General features: G+C 41.4%; 3 protein-coding genes across 4 annotated transcripts in view; 1 reads left to right on the forward strand and 2 right to left on the reverse strand.

Moving 5' to 3' along the window:
* On the reverse strand, positions 1 to 9569 carry tbc1d24 (TBC1 domain family, member 24). Of its 2 annotated transcripts, XM_083993763.1 has the most exons (7): positions 9129 to 9569; positions 4550 to 5663; positions 3625 to 3783; positions 3154 to 3217; positions 2372 to 2467; positions 1393 to 1639; positions 1 to 1226 (listed from the first exon to the last, which is right to left on the reverse strand). In XM_083993763.1, exons 2-7 carry the CDS (start codon positions 5536 to 5538, stop codon positions 1072 to 1074), a joined length of 1710 nt encoding a protein of 569 aa, XP_083849889.1. In that variant the 5' UTR covers positions 5539 to 5663; positions 9129 to 9569; the 3' UTR covers positions 1 to 1071. The 2 variants fall into 2 exon arrangements, with proteins under 2 accessions (XP_083849889.1, XP_083849890.1); XM_083993764.1 differs by lacking the exons at positions 1 to 1226; positions 1393 to 1639 and adding an exon at positions 1654 to 1890.
* The window catches only part of mfsd1l (major facilitator superfamily domain containing 1-like), a 258249-nt gene that overhangs the window by 34104 nt on the left and 206308 nt on the right, over positions 1 to 17837 (reverse strand). The gene's annotated exons all lie outside the window — the stretch shown is intronic.
* Positions 8384 to 17837, forward strand: part of LOC311002401 (alpha-1,6-mannosylglycoprotein 6-beta-N-acetylglucosaminyltransferase B-like) — a gene marked incomplete at its 3' end in the record, with an annotated part of 21213 nt that continues 11759 nt past the window's right edge. The window contains exons 1-5 of the mRNA XM_083993762.1: positions 8384 to 9078; positions 10250 to 10350; positions 12842 to 12882; positions 13366 to 13421; positions 14810 to 14925. Of these exons, the coding sequence (XP_083849888.1) occupies positions 13396 to 13421; positions 14810 to 14925 (142 nt within the window). The 5' untranslated portion in view covers positions 8384 to 9078; positions 10250 to 10350; positions 12842 to 12882; positions 13366 to 13395. The remainder of the gene's footprint in view (positions 9079 to 10249; positions 10351 to 12841; positions 12883 to 13365; positions 13422 to 14809; positions 14926 to 17837) is intronic.

The raw sequence follows: 17837 nt of genomic DNA on the forward strand, positions 1-17837 counted from the left end.
ACAATTAGGTCATATGACCCCAACAACACTTGGCCTACAGGGCACGACTTCTGAATTCTTTTCTTACTATTACCACAGGAGAAAGGACGGAAGTAACGGGGAAAATGGTCAAAGGAAGAGAAGGATGAGCAAACTGCATTAATCTCCATTACTTGTAAACCAAAAATACATTTTGAGATTTTACTTTTCAAAAAAAAGTTTGTAGTTATTCACATGGATATGTACTTACTATACAATGGTAACACTGCCACTCATTCAAAGGAAAGCTTCGACATATGGTGCAAAATGGCAACACTCAAATTCACCACTGACATTCACAAACATACATTAGTTCAACAGATCTCCCACTTAAGTTACAATAAATCGAGAAATGTGGGGAAGTGCAACAGGACTTGGCCAAACATCTAGCTAACCCGGTACAACTTTACATCTTAGCGTTGTTCTTCCGACATTAAAAACACCGATCACCAAATGAAGACTCGACTCCACACATTTATCGTAAACCTGGAGGATGAAAGATTTTTAAGGAATGCAGAGATAGCTGTACAGTAAATTTGGCAGACTGAGCTGAACCAGAGAACTTCTGAATTTACATTCAGAAATTTTTACATTGTAGCTCAGCGTGAACATGAACACATCACAGCGGTCATAAAAATAAAAAATAAACTCCAGATGAACCTTGTATTGGCTTTATCTAGAATTGATCCTGAACAGTTCCTTCAACACAATTAGTACACCATAATACAAATCTGTAAATACAAAAATAAACAAAAGAAACAAACACAAATATTACATTTTTGTTCATGTTGAAATTTGGATTTACTGTAATAATAAATAAAAAATAATTAATCATATATGAATTTGTAGGACGGATGGAGTTCTCTTTGCATATCTGTGTTTTCCACATCAAACACTTTGCTGGACTTTTTCATCATGACTTTCTGCAATAATAATAATAATAGTTAGGTGTTAAATTTGTGTTCATCAATATGGACCTATGTGTCCATGTCTGTGTGATGTATGGAGCTACGTGAGTGAGTGAGTGTGTAGTGTGTGTTGATGTGCACAGCATTATGAGGCCATGGCATCCTGGAAACCCCACACTTCCAGCAGTGAAACCTGGAAGCTCTCTGCACACAGGGGCGGGTTGTCGAAGGTGGCGCAGCTGCCGGTGCGCCCGTGGTTCAGTTCTGAGTCAATGTAAAGAGCGTTGCCTTCACCTCCCCCTGATCACAAATAAGAGCACAGAGCTTGATTAAGTTACATCAACTGAGGACAAATGCTAAAGTGTATCGTGTTACTGATCCTGATAAAATCTTATATATAGAGTATTTTCATGATTTAGCAGACGGTGCAAAAGTCCCTCAACCCAAAATCTTGTAATCCACTTACCCACTATGATGGAGTCGAAGTTCCCAGCCATGAACATGGAAGTGTTCTTGGAGTTAAGGTTGAAGTGGCGAGCGGAGAGGAAGGGCGACAGATCTCCAGCCGGTTTCTCGGGCTGCGGTAAACTATTGCTGTCGGCGTTCTGGCCCTCAGAGGAGGCAGTGTCCTCTTGAACCTGGGTCTTGATGGAGGAGGCGAGCTCAGGGTGGCGGATCACCACCCACTCGTAGCGCTCCATCTCTGGCTTCAGCTAACAAGGGAAAACAACAACAGTCATGAGTATATAGGTGAAAAGATAGAGACAGATGCTTCATATTGGGACCTGGCAACTATTCTGTCAGCAAGTTTCTATGTAATTAGCTCCCTCCTCCGTCTCCAACCCTCAGCTGGACATCTGATAGACCATCAGTCCCTGGTGGCTTGTCTCTCATGTGTGTCAGGTGTGGTGTCGGATGAAGGCCTGGTCAGATACGGCTGGATCAAGTTACCGGAGTTTCCAATCTGTGTGTGTTTAAGTATTAGTGTGTGAGATGACCGTGTTTTCTGCCGTGCCAGCACACAGCTGTGCATCATCACAGAAAAACAAGTCAATTATTTATACGGAAGGCATTAGAGAGCCAGTCTGCTTTGCTATTTCTAGCCCAGGTGTTATTAAAACTAAAGCTCGCTGTGCCATCACAAGCAAATTCGACATGATGTGTGTCTGTGTTTTTTTTTTTTTTTGCACAGGAAGACAAAGCAAAGTCTGTATGGAGACAGAAGGAGAATCGTGACATGACGTACGAAGCAGGGTTTTTAAATGTGATCCTCGGACACCAATTGAGGCCGGGCATACTAACATTCAGACCATAAGATACCACAGTGGATGGTACCCTCTGGTGGCTATAACGAGGTACTGCGAATTAAATTCCTAATTTCCATAAATTCACCAAAACAGGAAATATTTCATGCTGAAAGAAAGCTAGCAACAAAACAAACTCACCCTGAACACAAAGCACTCCCCTGTGCCGAAGAAACTTAATTTATTGCCTCCTCTCTTCCGCTCCTCCCAATCTGTGGACAGGAAGGCTCCACAAACCTGAAGGACAGTGAAGGAGTTGAATCGGTACAATACATGTTTGATGCATTGGTCTTATTTTCCAAAACACTTCACACTAGTGGAAGATTAACTGTAAACTGCCAATGTTCGTGGTGGCATCCCATTTTAGCACCATAATCCAATCATACCACGCCTGTGTCATAATGACCTTTGGCACCAATTCACAAGAAAACAAGTTAAGTTTATTTTGAAAAGCAAACTGCTACGTAGATCTTTCTAGCTACTGAAAGAAAAAAACAAAACACTGACAGACTATGTGTAGGTCAGTGCAGAAGTACATATAGTAAACAAGATCTTCAAGGGTGGATTTTACCAGACCAGCATGGGTGTAGTCAGCAAAAACCATCTACTACTATTTTCCCCTTTAGACTGAAGTTTGAAACAGGAAGTGTCTAAAAGAGAATGTAGTCCATCTATGTCTATCATTGCTGTTTTGTTTTGTCTTGTCTGCAGCACACAGGGATATAGAAAAACCTAATATACCTATTATTATTATCATCACTACAATAGATCACAGATCTGAGCTGCACCTTAACAAAATATCTCCTATGACATGAGGATGTGATCATATCCCATGTGTTTTCATTCATTATAGTGTACAGACTTGTTTTACTAAGAAGCTTTCTAAAAATTGACTTGACATTTTGTCTACGTGTGTCACTTACATCGCCATCTGTGGTTCGGATGAGCAGAAGAGTGGGCTCGTAGCCTTCACAATGTGAATAGAATCTGGAGGGAAATGAGGGAGTTTAATTGTTTCCAAATGACTTCATTAAAATCTAATGCTGAATATAAAGATAAGATGGATTTAAATTGCTCATGTATTAGCATCAGCCATGTACTGGAAGATTACTAGATTATTATAGTAAAATGAGGCAGTGGCTAAAACTTAAAACTTTGAGCTCTGTTATTACCATTAAAAAGATACAGAAGATTGACAATGCCTGCACTGCCATAACAATGTATTATAATAAAGACAATTATAATGGACAGAATCTGTTCAGTGCATAGAGGAGATTACGCAAAATCTCGATTTTTCCCCCCCCCCCTTTCAACTACACGCACAAAAATGCCTGTCGTTTTGCCCTTTTGTATTTGACATTTTCTGTGCTCCCATTTTTGTGTTTACAGTATACCTGTTCAGGCTGCAACCGTGGTTGGATGTGGTGAAAAGAAGTTGTGGTTGGCACAGGGCAAAGCGCTCGGGTATCCACGACCAGATGTCCCGCATCTCCTTGGCGCTGACGATCTCGGAGGAAAAGGTGTCGGGGTTCAGTGCCAGCTGCACGTTCCGCCTGGAGACGCCGCGAAACATACAGACACAGGCAGAGACAGGTCATTGACGCATAAAGCATAAATGCAAAGAAGAGGGTATCTATTCGTACTGTAAATGACAAAACTAGAAAGAGATCAGCAGAGTAGCATAGAGAGGAGAACCCACCTAGCACTGTAAATGAACCAATGTAGTGAGCACAGGGTGGAGTGCAGATGAGACAGAAGATGGTGGATGGAAAAGTGTGGCACAAACCAGACAAAAAGGAAACAAGAAGATGATGAGACAAGGAAGCAAGAGCAACTTAAACAAAAAAATCCCCAGAGCATGCCAGAGTGAAAAGCTTAAGAGAAAACAACATTCTTGCCAAATGAAATGAAACTAAACAATTCATCTATTGTAACCCATTACTTTTGCTGTGGTGTATTCTTGTGATAAACGGTATAAAAATAAAGGCTAAATGGGTCCTGTACTACTTAAACATTGCATTCCTCTCATTCTGTGCATACCACAGTGATTTCATTCCCAGTATAGGAAGGAACCGTCTCGTACCGTTAAAATCAAGTTCAAGAATGTCCGTTTCACCAGAGTGATAAATATATGGGCCAATAAAATGAACCTGACTCTGAATCATAAAGGTATTTTTATGATGACTATAATTCTTACATGTGTGTAGCTGCATGTAGAAGCTCGGCCGAGATAGCCAACTAGATGCTGCCTGGTTCTTAAATAAAAGTCAAAGGATGTTCATAGTTCACCACATAAAAAAATCACATTATTGACTGTACCGCTTCTGTTTGACAGTGATTCCCTTCTGCTGCAAGGACTTCTCATTAGTGAGCTGCAGCAGAGTGATCTCCTTGCGGCTAAACAGACGGATGGAGAAGGCCTTCTCTAGCAGCTTGTCAGGTGAGACGGTGGAGTCGATGCCTTTGATGAAAGCCTGAATGTCCGCCTTGACTTTGCTGGAATCCTGTTGCTGCTGGTTGCCCTGGGCTCCCGGGGCTCCAGCTTTATGCTTGCGGTAGAACTTGAGCAAGGCTATAGCCACGCGGTAGAGGATCTTGTAGCCCTCCACCAGGTAGACATCCAGGACCCTGACCACGTGGCTGAAGGGCAGGTCGCCCAGCACCCAGCGTTGCCAGTCCGAGTAGACTTCGAGCACGTCCTGGGCCGTGGCTACAATCAATTTGTGGGCGGCTGTGCAGTACTTGTTGGCCAGGTCACCGAAAGTCATGCAGCCAGACTCGTAGGCCAGGAAAGTCTGGTCCAGCAGCCGCTTGCCCGGCTCGTTGCAGGCCAGTATGCGGCTGACGTGTTCGAAACACTGAGCTTCGTCCGCGCTGAAGTGCAGGAGCAAAGCGGTGACGGCTGGAAGCGACGGGCAGTGGGAGATGTCTGGAAACTGCCCAGCGACGCAGCTGATGATCTGATGGGCCGAGGCCACCCCGTCTGCCTTCAGACAGTACCGCGGCACAGGACTTCCATCCACAAACTCTGGCAGTGGGAAGTGGGAGGAGGGCTTCTTAGTGGCTGCGTTTCCCATAATGTCACGATATACTTCTGCATCTGGTGTTACTGTACGACAGGGGATGGCTTTGATGAGCTGCTGGTAGACTTGTGCCCGTAGTTTGTGGTTTTTGGCCCAGTAACCCTGCCGAGCCATCTGTTTGAACTCTTTCAGGTCTTTACAGTCGACCTTGGTGGGCCCGCTGCTCTTGGCCAGATCCCCCATCTGGTTCCAGTCTACAAAGCTGCCATAGTCTTCTTCAGCCATGGTGCTGGAAACTTGTTGGACCGCCTGAGTGGGAAGAGTGGAGGGACGCTGTGGGCTTTCACAAACCTTCTGTCCTCCACACAGCAGATCACTGGCCTTTTTTTCTTAACTGCCCATGCTGGTTACTGCAAAAAAAGAGGAGAAAAAAAACATAGTGAGTGTCCACTGTCAGGAAGACAAACGGAAATCATTGCAAAACTGTTTCCAAGTAAAAAATCCAAAAACAAAACACTGTCAGCAGCACCAGAACATAATCAACCCTCTACCTTCTGGAGCCACATAGAGCTTCGTACTGAGCAGCACCAAATTAAGACAAACAACCGTCTTTTAAAACCTCTTAGACGACTACAAGCCAAAAGATTTGCAAGAGTCAGAACTTCAATGCAAAAGTAAAAAAAAAACAAATCAGGTTGCATTATTCACTTTAGTTCTTTGGCTTTTGAGAGTTTGCATACAAAATAAATCCAATAAATCTTAACTGTGTTCAAACTACCAAAGAAAGGGCTAGAAAGAAACAGCTGAGTAAAGAAACAAGAGCACAGATTTGTACATTGAGGAAAGAAGTGAACTGAAAGAGAAACGGCAATTTAGGCATTTTGCAATTTCTCTTTCAGTGCATCCTTCTTCTTTCTTGGTGTCCAACAAAAGGAGTTCACTACACCCTGAAGAAACTGGATGTTATGATCAGAAAAAGAATAGGAAAGTGTTGTTTGAAGACGGTTTGGCCCCCCTTCTGTCTCCAGACCTCTCTCCAATTGAGCTTGTGTGGGACAAGTTGGATCAATCAGTCAGAAAAGTGCGTCTATATAAACAAATCAGCAGTCTCTCATTGATGAACTTAAAAAAGATTGGAATGCAATTCCTAAAAAAAAAAACTCATATATGAGGTTGTTAAAGGCCAGAGAGAAAGCAAAGTCTAAACAAGAAAAACCCAAATACCTGATAATTTGGTGAAAAAAGTATTCTGGTAAGTGAATCTTTATATAATAATCATGGAACTATGATCCTTTTTTGTACAAAGTTGATCTTGCTTCCAGACTTGGCTATTAAATAGATCAACAGGTTAAGGATAAGGCAAAGTATGATAAGAAGAGATGGCTTCATCGATTTCCATATGAGGTGATTTGCAACCAGACAGATGAAACAGATACCAGAATTACCACAGTAGATTTACACTGTAAAACAACATTAGTCAAGTTCACAAATCTGATTTATGCCCTGGTAAATATCTTTAGATGGAAAAAACATGACATGTACATCAGGCATCTGATAGGCTACATCTGATGAAAACACAAATCCTGTAAACCCACTGCTTAAAGGGAATACTCTGCAAGGCTATCTTAGTGATGCCATATGAAAGCCACACACACACACACAAAAAAACTTCAGTTATCTTTGATGTACAAATATATCTCGGACAGATTTAATTGGCAAGGCAAAGTTTGATATTAAAGCTGTTTAACAGGAATCTCCAGTGGTGAGGGAAATACCGGTAGTCCCCATTGAATTACAGCAGCAAATATTTGCTAGTTCTGTAGCGACAATTTAAAGAACAGCTGTTATGCCGTCATCACATCATTTCCTGCAAATGCTGACCACTAGATAAATGGAGAAGCATGTCCAAAGATCATTCGCAATATACAGCATACTGGGAATGTTTGTCGCACAATCATCAAATCATGTCACGCTGCATTTCAACAAGTCACAAGGGGATGCATGTCCAAAGGTCAATTGCAATATGCTAAAAAAAATGCCATAAAAGCCTCAGATCATGCAACACTGCTGTCTAACAAGTAACATGTAAAACTGCATGGACAGCTGCATGCATTTACAATGGCTTCACAGGGAGATTAACTGTTTTACTTAGAGGTCATGTTTACATAAAACATTTTTTTTAGCTTTGACATCGGATTAACTGGAAAACGGCTAACTCAATTTCAACCCCAACAAGAATAATAAAAGTTTTTGAAATCTCAGCTATACAAGTTCTCAGAATCAGTCGATTTAAATGTTTTGCACAGATGAACGAGGGTCCACAAATCTAGGAAACTCAAGTCTCAGGCTAAAATAGAGCCTGCAAAGCAAGGTGCCAAACCCTACTAAGTTCATATAACAGGCCAGCCATCAAACCTTAGTTAAAATTAAAACTAGGTCCACTTAGAGCACATGTCTGTGGATCTCAGTATCCACAGAGGTCTTTGAATAGTTTCACACTAACAGTAGTGCATCCTCGTAGCATCCTCCCAACATGGCTCCTCTCTAATGTTATACTCTGAGTACCAGTTTCCCCTTGAAAAGAGCTTAGCCTACTTGGCTGAATCGTTTGCATCTGCATCATGGTCCATATAAGAGCCAAGTTCAGTTCAGTTCAGTATAAATTTGTTTTGTTTTGGGGAGACAATAGGCAGAATTGTGATCTATTTATAATAGAATTAGACACAGCCTTTAGCAAGCCATACGATTGTCATCCTCATTTACATGGTTCCTATAGGATGACCCATTTCAAAACGACACCCTAATTGTTTTGGGTGGGTCTCAGTGTATTTCATAGCTGCATTTTCCTGAATAATATAATTGTTATTTTGATCATATCATTGTAAGCTCTAGTGCAATATTAGGCATTAGAGGTGATGCATTTTCTTCAATGTACAAAAAAATAAAATTCAAATTGTGTCATCTGCTGTAAAATGAACTGATGCATTGCATTAGCTACATGCACATGCATTCAAAAAAAAAAGGCAGTGAAGGGGAGAGGCTGCTCGGCTTCAGCCTGAGCCTCTGCTTGACTGGACAGGGGCCGGGGTAACTGCAATTTTATCTTGGGGGGGCTCGGCGGACTCAGATACAAAGAGCTGAGCACAGACGGGGCTAACGTTACGGTGTGTGCCAGCCTGTCCCTCCGTTAACACCACAGTATGAGCGGGCACGGTCGTGTCAACAACACACACCGGGGAATGACAGCTTCAAATGCACGGAGAGGAAGAAGCTGCTGCCCAGACCAGAGGCTGTAGAGTAGAGTAGGCTGAGCCGAAACCCTCCCCAGTGAAGGTCGAGGAGACAGCGGCTACTATGTCACAGTGCAACACGGGCCACGGAGTCTTTAACATCACCGCAGGACTAAACCTGATACACCCGTTTCCATTCACACTTGCCAGGTTAGCACTGCTAGCATTAGCTAGCCGCAAGCCGCTGCTGTCAGTTGGGAACATGTCAGTCAGTCAGACTCAGCAGCTAACGAAACCTCAACCAGGACACAGAACTAGCACAAGATAACACACAAGACGGACACGAAGCGGTGCAAAAATATAAAAACGACAGTGAAACAGAGCTAGTCAAAGCACTCGGGTTAAGTTAACGCTCCTGCAGCACCTAGCATGAAATGTTACCAACCACAAATTCATATTGTCCGCACGCTGTCTTGGAGTTTGTTGATGTGAAGAGATTTCAAGCTTGAATTTAAAGGGAAAAGCGGCGGATTTAAAACACAGCACCGACGGCGGCAGTAAGAGTAAGACCTCCACGGAACAAGACGGGAGACAGGTATGCAAATGATAAACAGTCGTCAATAGATAAATAGGCTTTATTCTTACCTGGAATTGAGATGTCTTGAGACGTGAAGCAGCATTCATATTAAGTTGCCTCGGGCATGCGCAGTGGCGTCTAACACCCCCCCACCCTCCGGTCACGGTCTTGTGCGTGTAGTGCTGCTGCTGGAGCTGCAGAGGGGCTCAGGTGGGCTGGGGAAATACACACAGGTCACAACCTCTTCTCTGCACGCTCTGCTTAATTCACAAAAGTGAGGAGACTCACTGTCTTTCTAGAAAGCATTATTAGATTTTACAGGCTGTCAACAGATTATAATCAAATCTACACACCCTTGAGGTGTTTTACATGTTATTTCTCATGAACAGATATCAATACTCTCCTGTGTTGACACATCAGGAATCCCATAGTTGAATAGTGAAAAAAAAAGAAGCCAAAAACAAATGACCCTATTCCATTTATGGCTTTCTTGTAGAAGTCAGGTTACATTGCTGTGACCATGGATTGGTTGCATGGCCGCTCACAGTAGCCTATCTGATCTTATCTGCCTTGTTTACTTGCAGACTAGCTCTGTCAAATGAGTGATGGCACTGGGACAGGACAGGAAGATCCATAGCAAGGGCAACAAACCCTGTCTTTGTCCAGCGCTCAAAGCAGCCCACCAAAAGTCAACTGCCCAACACATGACAGTTATTACTGATAATTAAATTGTGGAACCGTCATTGCTTTCCAGAACAACTCAGGGTAAAATGTTGTTTGGCCTGGTCTTTTCCTCTTAAATGTGGCTGATGTTTTTATGTCCTCTTTTAGCATGACCTTCTCCCCGTCACAATAGCAAAGAAACAGCAAAAGAAGTGACGTCAGAAAGTTTTCAGTTGTAATATCTGAATGTTAACATTACTGTGAATGTATTTCATTGTATATAATTTTTGTTAATTTGTTTTTATCAACCTAAACTGTACCAGCCACTTTTAAAACACTTGATCGTCCGTCTGCTGAATATCTGTACAACAGAATTAAACTCTCATATGCAAATGTCTTGCAGACCGTTTCCCCACCCAAAATACAAATATAAATCTGCGTATCAGCACCTTTCATACCTTTACACAGTATTTACATTCTGCATGCTAATGAATGACTGTGACATTGTGTTTTGTCTCACTTGAAGATGAGATGGCATCCGCGACATATGACGAGGACAGCTTCTGCTGATCAGTTTGCACAGGCGTGTGTGGGAAAGAAGGAAAGCAGCCAATGTCACATGATGAGGTACTAGAGAGACATCCGTATCCGGCAGCAACACCATATCATTATGATGATTTCATATTTTGTGCAGATGCACATTTTGATCAGCACAGCCAGGCAGTTTCTGTCTTTGCATGTGTTCCTTTTTGTGCCTGTATTTGTGTTTGAGTGTGATTACGAAACAAGTTGAGGGAAAATTAGAAAAGAGGGGAGTATGGAAGACTGTAATTGTGTGCTCGTGACTGTATGTGAGTGTGTATGTGAGTGTGTGTGTGTGTGAGTGACAGAGAGAGAGAGAGAGAGGGAGAGAGGGAGGGACAGATGGGTGTAAAGCCAGTAAGCCTTTAGGTCCATAGCTTATGGAGGTTTATGCTCATCAAATCCTTCCGCTCCCACACACTGCGTGACATCAGCTTCCAGGTCCCTCCCACTTCACCTGATCTCACACGTAGCTATGCCCACATGCGCAGTCATGGACACACACTTGTATGTACATTCGCACACCTCATACATACACACAGGTAAGAGCAGTTTCAGCCCAGACGAATGAACTGGTAGTTTAGAATATGTATCCACCTGCACTGTTTTTAACCCTGGTTTTGGCCTTGTATGTGACAAATATCTATCTATCTATCTATCTATCTATCTATCTATCTATCTATCTATCTATCTATCTATCTATCTATCTATCTATCTATCTATCTATCTATCTATCTATCTATCTATCTATCTGTCTGTCTGTCTGTCTGTCTGTCTGTCTGTCTGTCTGTCTGTCTGTCTGTCTGTCAAATGAATAAATGCAGATTTTACTAATTGATAAAAAAAAATGTAGGTCAGGAATTCCACTCATATCCCATGGTAGTAATTCCTTGTCAATAAGTTGTAGATAGCAGGAAAAAAGAGTTGTTTACGTAGTGTCCAAACAATGTTTACATCAGTGTTGCGTCATCAGTGCGTCATGTATTTACAGTAACCTGGCATCAATATCGACTTGTGCCATCAGCCAACAAGGGTTTACTGTAATGTTGTGGCTGCTATACAGCGTCTATAGAAGACGATGTGACATACGGACCTTTAAGTCAAAAGTTAATTTGCGTACATGGCCTATTTTGAAAAGAAATTGGTTCCCTCTCTAACTCTGATCGAGCAAGATAATCTCTTCCTCAAGTGACATATGTTCCCTGATCTTTCTCTGTCCAGATGGGATGTTGTTAACTTGTTGCGTGGTGTGGAAACTTTTGGCATGCTGTACGGCACGCCGATCTGTAGTCCTGCTAATTATTGTTGCATGTCTATTCTCATGATCACCATCTTCAGAAGCACACTTTAAATAGATCACAAGACCAATTTTGTTTCATTCATCTTTTTCTGCAAAAGTTGTTCAGTGACATTATTGTGGGAAGTTCTGATCAATACTTCCTTAAATTACATATATTAGCCTGTATCAAATGAAAAAAAGTTGCACCTTAAAATGCACAATAACCTTTACAGACAAATTTAATCTGACCTTCTCTAAACTTTTGTTGTCAGCGGGAAGTGTCCACTGAGCTCAGAGTGTCACCAGCAGGTTGAACAGAGACACAGAAAGGCAGAGAAGTGGACATTCTTTGGCCACATGACAACACCACTGTTGTTAGCTTTTGTTTCAATAAATTGTTTGAGATGAAGAAATTACCACTCCATACTTTTACTTAAATGCCCTACTTCCATCATATAATATAAATCTAGCATGAACTTTTTATATTTTCCATAAATTTCACCAGAAAGTCAAATATCCCTAACTTTTTGTGAGTAGCGTTTATATAGCCTATTCTCTTTTTGAGAATGCCTAATCCTAAACCTATTTGATAAACTTGTGGCCTACAATTACACTGCAATCCATCATACATGATTTAGTCTAGAAAATGAACTCCTGAGACTCAATGAAGCATCTCTGTCTAATGAAATTATTCTTTTGTAACCAAAATGAAACCTCAAAAGAAATAAATGCATTCCTGACTGAATTAAATGGATATTGTGTTGGAACATAGTCAGCCAGACTCACAACTTATTCTGTAATAGTTATCTATGCAGTTTCCACTGCGGTACTTCATTGTACTCTACTGTTATCATCATCATTGTTGTTGTCATTAAATGTTTGCCGTCTTTTGTGCATATTGTATAGCCAGAGCCAAAGGTTTGCACCATTTGAGCTATTAAAATGAGCTTCCTTCTTCAGTATCAATTCACAGCTAAGGCTTTAGTCTAGCCAGTGAGACTGAAAGAAACTGTGTCACCCAATAGCGTGGTCTCCATTGTATCTTTGAAAGGCCTAAGCAGCACTCTGGGTATTGTTTTCTTTAAAGGGGAGTCAGGTTACCTTGGCAACTGCAGGATGCCTACCCTCAGGCCCTGAGAGAGAGAAAAGACACGGCCAGAGAAGGAGGGAAAGAGACCGAAAAGAGACAAAAAAAGGAGGCAAGATACTTCCCAGCCCTAACTTTATTTTCTCATAGTTTGTGTGTTTTGACAACAGGCCTGATGGTTGCCAGTGGGTTGGGATGGAGACCCAAGGAGGTGAGGATGTGTGTGTTTCTGTGTGTGTGTGTGTGTGTGTGTGTGTGCGTGTGTGTGGTTGTCCATGTGCTGGATTGTGTTATGCACCAAACTATTGAAACATCTCTGTATATGTCTTACATTGATGCAGAACAAAACTTTGGTGACAGCAGTTTTGTTACATTTATGTTGAGTATTTCCATCAGTTTAATGAACACGTTTAACACCAACACAGAAAGACCACAGGCTGCAAAGGCTTTCATGACCAGTCATGCTGCCAATAGCATTACTTTGAAATCTATTTACGCTTATACAGACTTTATTGATGCAATTCATGTGGAAAATGTGACCATTCATTTGCAGTTTGAAAAGAAACTACAATGGCTCCTCATTTCATAAAACCTAATATGGAAGTGGAAAATGTTATTGTGTAACAATAGATGTTTTTCTCAGCTGTACATTTGTTACTGAGTGTGGTTCACTTACTGATTCTTGTTTTGACAGTGACGTCCAACATCCTGTAAACAGAGGGCCATGCGTGTTGCGCTGCGGCCACGCAGGTAAGCCTCACCATCTTTAGATTGGTGGCCGACCAGTCAATTCTGTTGAAAAACATACAAAGAAATATGATAATGACGTGGGATTGTCTGCTCTATTGCATACTGCTATTTGACATATTTAGCTGAAAATATCGGATAAACAATCCTAACAGTTTATATCGTCAGCTTAGAGGAATGGATAAACAGTTGACAAAGACTATTTAGCTAAAAGTGATGGATTGAAGGTTCAAATAGTTTGCTAAAATAAATGGATAAACAGTTCACATAGGCTAGTTAGTCAATAGTGATGGTTGAACAGTTCAAATAGCTAAAAGTTATAGATAAACAGTTTAAATAAGATAGTGAGCTAAAAGTGATGGACTAACAGTTTAAATGATAAGTTTCATTTGGAAACATAAAGGTCTATAATTAAAAGTAATGATCACAGCAGTTCAAATCTATTTCACTAAACAGTTCAAACAATTTTGCATCAGCTGTAATACATAGCTCAAAGAAACAATGTTCAAATGGTTGAAAGACACAACCAAAAGTTAAAGCAGAAGTAAGCGATATTTTTGTGTTACATATAAGTCTTAAATAGTTATATCTACCGACAGCAATCACTTACATAGAGTGTTTGAACCGAAACACGGGTCTGTCAGTCACTCTGCTCTGAGCCGAGGAGAAAACTTTTCTCATATCCTACCATTTTTATCCAATGAGGAGAGAGAACGGCATGCAGGGCTGTGTGTGCAGCCAAGGGATGCGCCTGAATGTGGTGACGTAGGGACGAGGACTGTTATGGTGCGTTCAAGGCAACTCGTATTTTTCCGACCTGTGAAGTCGTACCAGTTCGATCTGGTACATAGACTGTACAAAAAGACGTACTGGTACGAGTTCACGGGTCGGACGTTACGAGTGGCCGTTATAGTGACTTTCACAGGTAAAACAGGTCGGAAAAACAGGAGTGGGTTGCCTAGAACGCTACAAAGTCGTAAGTTGTGACTTGAAGCTGTAATTTACGGTTTCAAAAGCCTGCCTGGAACGCAGCATTAGCCAAAATGACCGGATCGCTTACTTCTGCTTTAACGGTTGATAGAAAAAAGCAACAGACATAGCTATGTAGCCTAATAGGCCTGTGTTGTTGAAAAAGGTTAAGAAGTAATAATGAAAAAACTGTTTAATCACTTTCACAATGCCATGGTTGAAAATTATAACAGATTGCTGAAAGTAAAAGGTTGAAATGTTCTGTTGTGTATTAAATAAGGCATTGAATAATAGTCAGTGAAGGGATACTTCCTGTTCATGTGACTGTAGGCTGTGGAGAAAAAAGAAGAGGCTGGAACAGACTGATGTACTGAGAGCTGTTTATGATAGCTTGATGTTTCTCTGTGTATTGTGCCCTCTAGTGGTTGCCTGGTGCTCTGTCTGTGCCTGTCAGTGTTGACCCTGCTGCTCCAGAGCCTCCTGGTGCCACTGGAGATGGCCAAGGATGAACCGGCCGGGAGGTCACCCGAGGAACAGGGTAACACACACACACACACACACACACACACACACACACACACACACACACACACACACACACACACACGGACTGAAAAACTGACCATTGTTTGGTAAAACAGGGACCATAATCTTTTTACAGTAATAGCAAATATGTAAAAACATCCATCCATCATTGTCCCATATAACCATAATTATACAGTTTATAAGTAAAGTGAATCAAATGAAAATATCCAATATAAATGAGATTATAGAATAAAGACTGATGTAATGAGATGTCCTTATAAGCACTGATTGGAGAGATGTGGCTTTGTTGTGTGCACATCCGCTGTAGTGGAGACCTACTGTGTCTCTTGAGAGACGAGACCTCATCTGACTGTCTTCCCAGTGTTATGATGAAGCTTTGTTCACAATTCGTGGTAGGTCCTCCCATGAGTCTGACAGTTGTGGGTTTGCGGCTATGGTATATCCGTGTTCAACTCAATTGTCTGGCTAAACTGTTTATCTGAGGGAAGGTATTTAGGGAGGCAGTGGGCAAGGTTGTTTGGGCAAAATCTCTTTCCTGGTTTACAAGGAAGAGATATGTTGTCAACAATCTCCTCCAGAGTGTTTTTTTCTGCTAAAATCTTTTTTTTTATGCACTTGATGAATAAATTAGCATATTCTGGCTCTGTGCCTCTCCCACATTTTTTTTTTTTTTTGATCTATGAGCCATTCTCAAACATAATCACAACAAGCATTTTGGAAACACGCTCCATGAGCTGCACTACAATGTTTGAAGTTGTTCAGATGTCTCCAAATAAATGCTTGTGGTATTTTTATTTAATAATTGAATACTGTCTGCATTATTTGGACAGTAACAGATTACCATTCCCTGTTCATTCAGACCAGTTATTACGTAAAAATGAGAATCCGATACAGAAGCTGATGTATGAGTCATTTAATTTTCTGTAACTTTATTTAGGAAAAATAATTTACACATTAATTGTATGGAGCTTATTGAGCTCATTTATTTCTAAAGTCAGACACAGATTTAACTGGAGGAAGAACAGGACTTGGACAGTCTGGCCACCGATGAAACCGTTTCAAAATATAATCAAAGAAGACTTCTGATCTAAGCACCCTCATCTATTCCTCCTCAAATTCTAGGAAAATTGTTTTTAGCAGACAATGTAATCAGCCGCAGACCCACAATTGCTCTGTGCTTTGAGGGACCCACCACAGCTTGTATACAAATGGCCCCCTATAGCCACAACGGTTGTGTTGAAAAATAGACCACATGTGGGAAGCTGTTGGTCAGCGCACACAGTTAATCCTGCTCAGATTTATCACCAAATGCTCAGTTTTCAATCAGTCTGTGAAAAGATGTTCCATCATACCAAGCAATCATATTTAATCTCAAAATTGTCTCTTCCTGCCACAAAGTTGAATTTCAGTTACAGCTTGCTGTAGAAAAGAAGATTTAAACCACCTACATAACTGTAATTATATTTATTTCAGAAAAATGCTTGAACAGGATGATATGCAACAACAGAAAACAATTTCCTGGGAAAAAAGAAATGTTGGCTTTGAAACCAAGACATTCATATCTAGCTATAGACTATAACTATTTCATTAAACATTATTACACTGTGAAAGCACATGAGGGGCTATGCTCATATGTTCAGCCTCCATGTGATCTGACAATGTACAGAAACAACTACAGTACATTTTCCATTATGTTATATGACAAGTAAACAAGGGTACATACACATGCATGTGGTGGTAGTGGGGGGGGGGGGGGGGGGGGGGGGGGGGGCTTGAATACCCAGGGCCCAAGTAGGGAGAGGGCCCATGAAAATCCTGAAATTATTATTTTTTTTGTGTGATGTTTTTATTTCGAATGAATTGGCCCCCCCAATTAATTGGTGTCAATTTATGTCAAATATATTTATAACATCAACTGAGAGAATGAACTCCATGTCAAAGTCCTCCCAACATATTGGATATTCTGGGGGCCCCCTCTTGGAGGTGTAAAATGGTTTAGTCCGGCCATAGACGGCGGCCAGCAATAAGTGTAACGTCAGTGAGCCCAGATTGAATGAGGCTAGCTTTCATCATGCCACCCAAAAAACATAAATCGGGGTATCAGAAAAAGAAAGAAGGCAGAATTAGGGGAAGCAACTGTTAAAGGGATATTTCAACATTTTGGGAAATGGACCCAATGCCATAATCCCTATAGTTTTAGGAGTAGATTTGTTACCTTTAATTGTCGGTGCAAGCTATTTTTAGATTGGCGGAGATATGATATGAGATAATAATAGAACGTTATGAGTTGAGGTAATTAACTTTTGACGTTAAGGTAAATGCAAAGCCAGTATAGTGCCAAAAAGAGATTGCTTGCCGAAAAACTGCCCCCAATGGAAATGCGCTTTGGCAGCTTTGGATAAATTTACCTCAAAAACAACTCTGTGCTTTGTGCGCTGGCATGGATAGGGGCCCACTGACATTACGCGTGTACAGGGCCCAGAATTTGGTGCTACGCCCCTGTACACATGCGGACTCGAGCTTGGTCTTACATTTGGCATTAAGTTGTTTTAGGATCCCATCTCTTTCCTCCCATTTATCTTTCATTGCCTCAGTAACCAAAGGACCCCAGGGGATGTTTAAATAGTGATATTCTGATAGTCAGCTGAGCAAACAGAGATGAAGTGACATCACCAGTCTGTGGGGTTTTTACTGTGTATCACAGGGTTGAGCTCTATCCCTAAGGAGGGCCCCAAAAACAACCTGTCTGTTACTACAGCAGATAAATCGGATCGTATAAAAATCTTGCTCAGTGCTCACATCATAAGCCTGAATGAAGGCCATAACCCACGGTGACGGGTTTCAAGGAGATGTTTGTTTTAAGGGGCCACCAACCACAAAAGTGGTCGGGACCCATCTGGTCAG

The sequence above is a fragment of the Trachurus trachurus genome (genome assembly GCF_905171665.1).
Source record: "Trachurus trachurus genome assembly, chromosome: 19".
Lineage (NCBI taxonomy): Eukaryota > Metazoa > Chordata > Actinopteri > Carangiformes > Carangidae > Trachurus > Trachurus trachurus.

Coding starts and splice junctions, on each gene's coding strand:
- tbc1d24 (XM_083993763.1), bottom strand. CDS start 5,538: ATGGCTGAAGAAGACTATGGCAGCTTTGTAGACTGGAACCAGATGGGG. Junction 2,468..3,153: donor TCCGAACCACAGATGGCGAT/GTAAGTGACACA, acceptor ACTGTCCTTCAG/GTTTGTGGAGCCTTCCTGTC. Junction 1,227..1,392: donor CTTCGACTCCATCATAGTGG/GTAAGTGGATTA, acceptor ATTTGTGATCAG/GGGGAGGTGAAGGCAACGCT.